Here is an 8,861-nt window from a genome sequence, read left to right on the forward strand (position 1 = left end):
AACTGTGCGTGGGACACAGCACGAATCGGCCGAAGGCGACTGTGCTTTTGGAGCCTGGCGTCGCTCACCGGCATCCCGGCGGTCGCCCGCGGCGCCGCCCTCCTTTTCTCCGGCCGAGGCTGTGCCGGGCTCTGGCCCATCGCCCCAGAGGGTGTTGTCGGTTTCTCGCCGCGCAGAATCTGTGCCCTGCTGTGCGGGTCCCCTGCGACCTCCTGCGCACAGAGCCCAGGTCCCTGGGGCGCCGCTCCGAGACGCTGGGCGACGGCGCACCGTGGAGCAGGAAGCGGTGAGGCCGCATGTGGCCACCTCGGTCCGGAGGCCGAGCAGAGGCGGACTGCTGGGGCCCTGGGTCTCCTTCCCGATTGCTCAGCTACCCGGTGAGGAAGGAAATCCGCTTTACCCAAAGTCAACTGACTGCATGTTATCACCCGCTTTTTTTGTCAGATCTAAATTATCTGCTACTCAAGCATTCTTTTTTCTTTTTGGGGGTGCTATCAGGAATCGAACTCAGGGCCTTGTGCTTGCAAGGCAGGTGCAGTGCCCCTGAGCTACACCCCGAGCATCCTTACTTTTGACCGGACTCAGACTTGGAAGTAGAGGCTCTCAGAGAGGACAGCCTGTGCCTCCTGGCGATGTGTTCTTGGCATTTTTCTTTGGCTTCTTCTTTGTTCTCTTGGCTGGAAGTGTAGGGCCGCCTCTTCCTTGCTTTCCTTAGAATGCTGCTTCCTTACAGCAGCAGGGCGGCATTTATGGTGAAGGATGTGTGGAGCAACAGATGCTGAACCTAGGGTGCCTTGTTCCTGGGTTCCTATCTTCCCTGTTTAAGGGCTGTTACAACACACCCTGGTCTCAAACTCACGGCCATCCTCCTGCCTCAGCCTCCCGAGTGCTGGGATTACAGGCGAGCGCCACCACGCCTGACTGTTTAAGGGCTTTCTTACAACACACCCTGGGCGGCAAGGCACAGCAGTACCAGTCAATCCAGGACATCCTTCTCCCCTTCTTTTGCAAGACCCAAGTTGAGGCGCCCACAATGCAACCCTGACCAGATTCTCGCTTTTTCCTGTTCTCCTTGGTCTGTAACAGGAGAGCGCCTCACTCAGCAGCGAGCAGTCAAGGTGCCCTGTTTCACGGGGAAGCTCTTCTGTGTTCCCGCCACGGATACGCACCACGTCACCCATTGTTGTCTGTGGCCCTTAGCCTCATAGAAAGTACAAGTTTGCATCCATCATCCACCCAGTTTCTGGCAGCCAGTGGCCGGGAAGGAGATGTTCAGCTGCACCTTGAAGCTACTGATCGCCCTCCAGGCTCCATGAAAGACGTAGCATCGCCTCTTTAAGTCCACATCAGTGCTGAATCTGTGGTTGGCCGAGTGACTGGCACTGCTGACGTGTACCTTTAACAGCCTTAGAGGCCAAGTAGTCACTAGGCCACCTCCCACGGGGCTGTCAGGGACACACCTTGACCTGGCTGTGACAATCTTGCTTGCAGCTGCCTTTTGTTGTTGGTGACCCAGCCCACATCCCAAGCCCCAACAGTAAAAGTTATTAGTGGCTGAACCTGTGTGCCTGCTGTGGTCCCCCGGGCTGTCCCCCCCAACCCTGGCCCTTTACGTTTTTTTATTTTGACATAGATCTCTGTTCAGGCTGGGCTCTGACTTGCGCTTTCTCTGCCCCAGGCTCCCAGAGTGTCCTATCCCTGGTCTCCAGATGCTGGACGCGGTGACAGTTCTTGGAGAGCGTACCACATCCCTGCTAGGGAGGCCTGCCTTAGTCCTGTTAGTTCTGGCTGCCACCACCGCGGCCCCAAGCAAGCCTGGATCCACTGTCCCCCACCACTCAGTACCCTGCCCTGCCTTGGGCACGGCTCTCGCATTGTTGCTGAAACGCTGCCACCCGATGCCCAACAGCAGAGGGGACCACATGCCTCCCCTCCCAGTCAGCCCTGCACCGTGGTCCCTTGGTCTGCGCTCTCCAGGCTGCCACCAACACCCCTCCCTCCTGCATGTTTGCCACCCACACTCCCCTGGCGAAGGGCTGTGGGTCTGGACTCTGGGGCGTTCTCCGGGGTGTTCCCAGCTTAGGGTCGTTGTCGCCCTGTTATCAGTACTTACCTATCGCTCCCCTCCAGAGTTACTCAAACTTTTTGTTCTCAGGTATGTCCCTCAATCTGCTTAATCAGAATTTCTAAAAATCCAGTCTGGCAACTTTGTCTTTTAGCTAGAGTTCACTGATACATTTCTACCATTTTATTGTTTGGTTTTTGTTTTGTTTTGTTTCGGTTTTTGAGACAGGGTCTCACTATGTAGTTGAGACTGACCTGGAACTATGTAGCCCAGGATGGTCTCAAACTCACAGCGATCCTCCTGCCTCAGCCTCCCGAGTGCTGGGATGACAGGCGTGCGCCATCACACCTGGCTTGTTTGTTTTTTTAATACTGGGATCGAACGCACGGCCTTTCCCTGAACTCCATCCCCAGACCTTTTCATTTCTTATTTTGAGACAGGGTTTTGCAATGTCACTGCACTGTCCAGTCAGGGCTCGTCCTGCCTCAGCCTCCCGAGTGCTGGGATCACAGGCGTGCGCCACCCCTCCTGGCTCTGAATTTGTTTCTTCATGTAGAATTTCTTCCTCTTTCCACCCCACCTCTCCCTTGGGAGGCAGATGCTGTGTAGCTATCATTGTACTTGGTTCTTCTAGCTATTTTAGCATACTTGAGAGCAAAAGTGGCTGATTCATTTCTCCTCGTGAACCACTTAAGACTTCAGCTGTCTCTCTGCACCCCTCCCTGCTACATGCTGCTGTTGACAGTATTTAATTTCCATCCTGCCTTTCTCCCACAAATGGGGGCTGATGTTCAAGCTTGCTTAGCTTCCCCCGTTAAGATCTGCGCAGATGACTCCTGACAGTGGAGGCCTGGACTTGAGAAGAGCTGGCTTCCTTCAGGCCCTCCGTCCCAGGTCAGCCAATGAGTTGGTGGCCCGGCAGTCACTCCACGCTCCGGTCACAAGCACCCAGTGCAGGCTCCAAACTTCTCACCACAGGAGCCCTGGGTGCTGTTATTAGACCACAGCAGAAAGCCACCCTGCCCTTCCCATCCTCCTAGCTCCTCCCCCTTTGCAAAGTTCTTTTGTGGTAAACTGTCAACTTTGGTATGCAAATATTTTATTTTGTCTTCACTCTGAAAATAGCTTCGCTGGGTATGGACTTTGAGGCTGATAATTATATTGCCCGGGCCCTGGGGGCTGTTTCTTTGTAGATGATTCGTTTTCCAACTGAATTATTTTAAAATCTCAGGTAAGATGCGCCCCACCCGCTTTTGTGGTCCTGGGGACTGAACCCAAGACCTTCACACTGAGCCATACCCCCAGCCCTTTTTTTTAAACTTTGAGACAGGGCATTCCTAAGTCACTCAATTTCCCTGGACTGGACTGGAATCTGTAACCCTCCTTGTCTTGGTCACCCAGAGTGCTGGGATTACAGGCAGGCACCACCACACCCAGCAGGATTTTTCTTTTCCTTTTTTTTTTTTTTTTTTTAAACAGGGTCTTGCTCTGAGGTTCAAGCTGGACTTGAACTCACTATGTAGCCCAGGCTGGCCTCAAACTCCTGGCAATTCTCCTGCCTCAGCCTCCTAGGTGTTAGGGTTACAGATGTACACCATCATACCCAGCTCCAGCTCCATTTTTTTTCAGTCACCTACAGAAGACACCGTCCCTGTGTGCTGTGCCCATTCCTGTGTCAGACCCCTGCGGATCCCACAGCTCTGGCAGTTGAGCTTCCTTACCTGCGATGCTTCACACCAAATCCTTGAGGCTGGGTGAAGATGGCCTCTCTTAGAGCCACGAGTACCCTCCAGGGGACACTGAGCCAGGTCTCCAGGCATCTCTGGTGGCCACAGCCCGGGTTCACATGTTCCGCCATCAGGGGTGGCAGCCAGGGATGCTGCCTGCATCCCCTAGAGATGGGACAGTCCAGGGAGGGACACTCCTAGGCATGGTGCCCCAGAGCCATGCCTCAGAGGGGACCTGCAAGGGCCTCTGTCCACCTGAGCCCAGCAGCTGGGATGCTGATCCTCCTTCAAGGGCTCTAGGGTCAGTCTGGCAGCCTGTGCCCAGGACACATACTCAGGGGAGACTTGTGTATGTGCACGGCACTAGGGACTGTGTCCAGAGCCTTCGGTGACCTATATTGTCAGCCCTTAGCTTTTAAATTTTGAGACAGGGTTTCACTAAATTGCCGTAAGCCTCCTGCCTCAGCCTCCCATAGTGCTGGGATTACAGGCATGCGCCACCACACTATGATACATTTTCTTCACTCTTCATGAAACAAAACATTCGCAAGGCACTGCTGTCCCCCAGCTTGCCTCATCTACCTGTCAGGTGAAGGCCCAGTGTCACCTGGCAGTCTCAGGAACGTCACCCTGGGATGGTCCCTGTGTTGTCTCTCCCTTCTAGGTCTGTGATATCTCCAGAGGGACAAGGGATAGAGTCCCTGGAGGGTGGCACAGACCTCAGGAGGAAGCCACCACTTTGGGCTGTACTCAGGAGTGCATATGGCCAGCCACAGAGCTGGCCGGTCGGCGCCACTGGCATAGCCCAGAGTGGGGCCGGCCCACACCCGCCCCAGGCAGTGGTACACAGAGGACAGTCAGCTCTCTGCACTGGAAACACCACGGCTGTTGCAGACCCTAACAGACCTAGCGGGCAGAGGGGACACTGTCCCAGGATGGGAGGGCCAGGGGCGAGCCCGAGGTGGACCTGGTGGATGGGGGAGGCCCTGGCACTCCCACAAGGCTGGAGGTGGGTGGGGCACCCTACAGCCAAGGAAAGCAGGGAGCTGGGCTCTGCTCAGAATTCCTGGGATTCTAGGAATTCAAAAAATCAGAAAGCTTAAATACAATTGGAAAATGTATCACACAAGCAAAAACTTTCATTTGGACCTGAGAGGACACCAAATTAAATACACACGGGCAGATGTGGCTTTGCTTAGAACACATCACTGTAGCTATAAGGAAATCCCAAGTTTAACTGAGAAGATCTGAGAACAGCAGGAAGTGAGAGCCCAGCCTCAGGGCCTGTGGTGACTCTGCAGCACCTTAGATCTTGGGGAACTGAGCCTGGACCCAGCAGGCCAGGCCAAATGGGGCCCCTCCTCCGCCCTGCCCCCTGCCAGGGCTCCTGCCCATGGCTCCCCGCCCTCTCCCACCCTGGGGAGGCAGCAGGTCCCAGGCCCTGTGGCCAGCTCCTTCCCCGCCTTGGCCCCATCCTGGGACTCCCCCAATAGGCCAAGCAGAGCCCCCTCCTAGAGGGCACCTCATGCCCCAGTCTGTCCCATCTAAGCCACAGAGCTGGTGTCTTAAGGGCCTGGTTGAGGAAGACTTCTGTCGCTGGATCCCTGGGCGTTGGGTCCCCAGGTCCCGGTGTACCCAAGGTGCCTCTGCCCCTGCATATGGCAGTGCAGGTCTGGGGCCACTGCTCCCTTGTTGCCCTCTTCTGGCCATCATGGGAAGTGCAGCCTGTAGCGGCCACTTCTAGACACCAGGAACCCCAGGTCAAAGAGCAGGAGGGGCCAGGACAGCTGTAAATGTGCCCTCCCTGCCCACGGATGCCTGAGATCTGGAGACAGAGGCAGGGCCCCCACTGTCCACTGACAATGGCAGGAACAGCTTCGGCTGTCACCCCACCCAGGTCGCAGCTGGAGGCCAGCACAGGTTGGCATCTAGGTCAGGAAGCCCAGCCTGCGAGGGGGAGGCAGGGCCTGAAGGGCCCCAACACACACATCTCCATCTGTCCGCTAGATGAAGGTGGAGTCCAGGGGCCCGGCCTCCTGCTGGCTGAGTGCGCGGGCCTCGAACAGCTGCTTGATGAGTGCAGACTTCTCCTGCTCCAGCTGGGTGATCCTGTCACTCTTGTCAGTCACCTCCTGGGTAGGCAGGTGGGTGACCCGGTCAGAGCCTGCCGGGGCCTGGCCCACGGCCCCCTGCCCGCGTCTCACCTGGGTTAGAAGTCTGTTCTGCTCCTTCAGCATGAGGATGGTCTGCTGCTGCCAGCTGGGGGCTGAGGGTGAGGTGGGGGCTGGGCTGGGAGCCTGCGGGGGGCGGGGGTGTCAACTGGGCCTCTTTGGGACGCAGTCTTGGGGACCAGAGCGCCAGGAGGTTAAGAGGGCACTCACCGTGCCAGCACAGGCTGCGGCCAGCAACTCCCCCAGGCACCGTGCCACCTCCTGCACCTTGGGCAGCAGGCGGCCCAGTGGGCGGGGGCTCCCAGCAGTCCCGAAGTCCTGGAGAAAGGCCAGGGATGCAGGGCCATGAGTGGTCCCCATGCTGGCACCCCCACGGCTGCTCAGAGCCCAGGGGAGCCCCAGGCACCGCGGTCCCAGCACTTACAGTGCCTGCTCTGCTTTGGCCCAGGCGGCGCTGGCGCTCCTGCACCCGCTGCAGCTGCTGCTGGTACCAGTCGCGGCCGCGTGCCATCATCTCCAGGCCCTGCAGCAGTACCTCCTGCTCCTGCTCCAGCTCCTTCACCTGCTTCAGCTGCAGCCGAGGGTGAAGGGTACACACAGCAGTGAGCTCCCTGGGCACCACTGGCAGCCCTCTACCAAGTTCTCCAGGAAAAGCGGCTGAACCCTGACTGGCAATCCCTGTTGTGGGGCACACCTGGCCAAGCTCAGGACCTCTCGGCTCCTCTCTGCCTGGCCTTGGCCAGCTCTCCAGGAGACCAAGGTCCCTAGAGCTGACTGATGATCCCACAGAGTCCCAGCTACCCTTCCCTGGCCTCCAGCCTCCTGACAACTCACAAAGCCCTCAGTGCCCCACCCCTCTCTCACCAGGCCACAGTCCACGCCATTGGTGATCGTGTGCCTCCGACGCTCCGCTCGGGCACGCGGGGCCCGCCGGGCATCGCCCACACCCACCTCGGGGGCCCTGCAGGCTACCGCACCTGCAGTGGACAGGGAGGGACCTGGGTTTCCCCTGGACCTGTTTCCACACAACATCCCAGCCCATCCTAGACCCCCCAAGCAAGCTGCTGCTGCCAACCCCAGGCAACAGGTCTGCATCACCGGAAGTCTGCACCAGCCCCACCATAGGGCAGGTGGCCCATGTCGATCCCACTCCCTTGGAGAGGCCTGAGCTCCCTGGGGTTGCATCCATCCAGCCCTTCTCCACCTCCCATGCCCACATCTTGGGGCTCAGAGGCTGCTGGGTAAAGGCAGGAAGACGAGGAGGCAGGTGGCCACACGGACACGGGAGCTGGTGCAGGGTGGTGGGGTGGCCTGGGGATGACAGCAGCATGAAGGTGGTGCACACAGAGTCCTGGAGTTCCGCCCCGAAGTTGCCAGGGCCCATGTGAAAGCCTCCCTGTCTATAGAAGAGGTGTGCGACAGGGCACCCTCCCTCAGCCTCCCAGCTCCACCCCTGCACCAGGCTCACCCTGAGGCCACACCCCAGTGCCTGGCCAGGAGTGGGGAGTGACACAAGAGCTGGGCCCAAAGGAGCAAGACAGCTCTGGCTCCAAACAGGCCCAGCACATTCGTGTCCCAGCTTGCGCTGCACGGCCAGCACAGCAGCAGCGGGAGGTGCACAGCCATGGCACTGCTTGGGAAGTGGCCAAGGGAATGCACTAGAAGGGGGCCTGGTCCCCAGGAGGAAGAAGCCTGAGCCTCAGGAGGCCACATCCATCCTGGGGAACCTCACTGGGAAGCTGGGGCAGTCTTGGGGCTCCTGATTTGGAACCCAAATGCCAGCGTCACTCAAGCAGGCCTTATCCTTGTCTGGGTTGGGTTTGCCTGGGAAAGGTGCAGCCAGAGTCTGGCCTGACCTGCAGAGTCATGCCTGAGTGCTGCCCAGGAGTGGTGTCATGCACACAGCATGGGGCTGACTTCAAACTGCCATGTGGATGACAAGGACCTTGCCTTTGAGACCAGGTAAACCCGGGAGCCTCCCCCACCCTAGGGACAGGGAGGCTGGTGTGGGAGGTGTAGCAGGAACCCCAGTGGGGAGCAGGGCTGCCAGATCAGTTCCCCAGGAGGGCCAGGGATCCTACAACTGCAAGCGCCAGTGAAAGGACTGGAGAGAGGCCTAGCCAGGCTGGCAGAGCAGTGGGTGGCAGCAAAGGCACTGACAGCTGCCGAGTGGACAGGCGGCAGGCACCTGGCTGGGCTGAGGGTCTGGGGAGGCCTCAGGCTCCTGTGAGAGCCCAGTGCCCACCCCCAGCCATAATGCAGGTTCTGTTCCCCAGGAAGGGGGCCATTCAGCAGTCTCTTGTCCCTGCCAACTGGATGGAAGCTGGGAGGCGAGCCTGTAGGAAGTCCCCAGAGAACATGGTCGGTGTCTCTTGGTGGCATCTGCTGCAGCCCAGCCCTGCAGGTGGTGCAGGACACACACACACACACACACACACACACACACACACACACACACCTTGTTCTTTCTGGCCCAAGGACCAGGTGCCTCTGGGCCACGACCCACAGCTCCCACCTGCACAGCCTTCTGGGCTGAGCTCAGGCCAAGCAGGCCCCCAGGGCCACAGTTTTGGGGACCCTGGTTTCTGGAGGGAAACATGGTTGCCTGGGCAGTCACAAAGATGAGGGTGAAGGCCAGGTGTCCCCAGTTGTGCGGCAGGCACGGGAGGCGGGGTGCCCTCCCTCACACTGGGTAGTGTCCCGGAGCCCTGCCTGGCCTAGGCACAGGATGAGTTCCTGGTGAGCACCGGAGTCACGCTCCTGCCCATTGGGTGCCAGTGGCCTGCTATGGCCCCCAGCATAGCTGGACTGGACGAAGCTCCTTTCTTTGCCCCTCCCTGCAGCCACTGTCTCCTGGCCGTGGGCGAGGCGGCTCAGACTCACCCGCTTCGGTGCTCG

General features: G+C 58.8%; 1 protein-coding gene across 1 annotated transcript in view; it reads right to left on the minus strand.

The window, feature by feature from the left end:
* Nucleotides 1–3,644: 3,644 nt before the first annotated feature.
* Nucleotides 3,645–8,861, minus strand: part of Sapcd2 (suppressor APC domain containing 2) — a 5,944-nt gene continuing 727 nt past the window's right edge. Inside the window, exons 2-7 of the mRNA XM_010608817.2 lie at nt 8,847–8,857; nt 6,828–6,940; nt 6,388–6,534; nt 6,174–6,281; nt 5,997–6,089; nt 3,645–5,924 (exon numbers count right to left, since the gene is read on the minus strand). Of these exons, the coding sequence (XP_010607119.2) occupies nt 5,796–5,924; nt 5,997–6,089; nt 6,174–6,281; nt 6,388–6,534; nt 6,828–6,940; nt 8,847–8,857 (601 nt within the window). The 3' untranslated portion in view covers nt 3,645–5,795. The remainder of the gene's footprint in view (nt 5,925–5,996; nt 6,090–6,173; nt 6,282–6,387; nt 6,535–6,827; nt 6,941–8,846; nt 8,858–8,861) is intronic.

This window comes from Fukomys damarensis, unplaced genomic scaffold, assembly GCF_012274545.1.
Source record: "Fukomys damarensis isolate Sample0158 unplaced genomic scaffold, DMR_v1.0_HiC HiC_scaffold_36, whole genome shotgun sequence".
Lineage (NCBI taxonomy): Eukaryota > Metazoa > Chordata > Mammalia > Rodentia > Bathyergidae > Fukomys > Fukomys damarensis.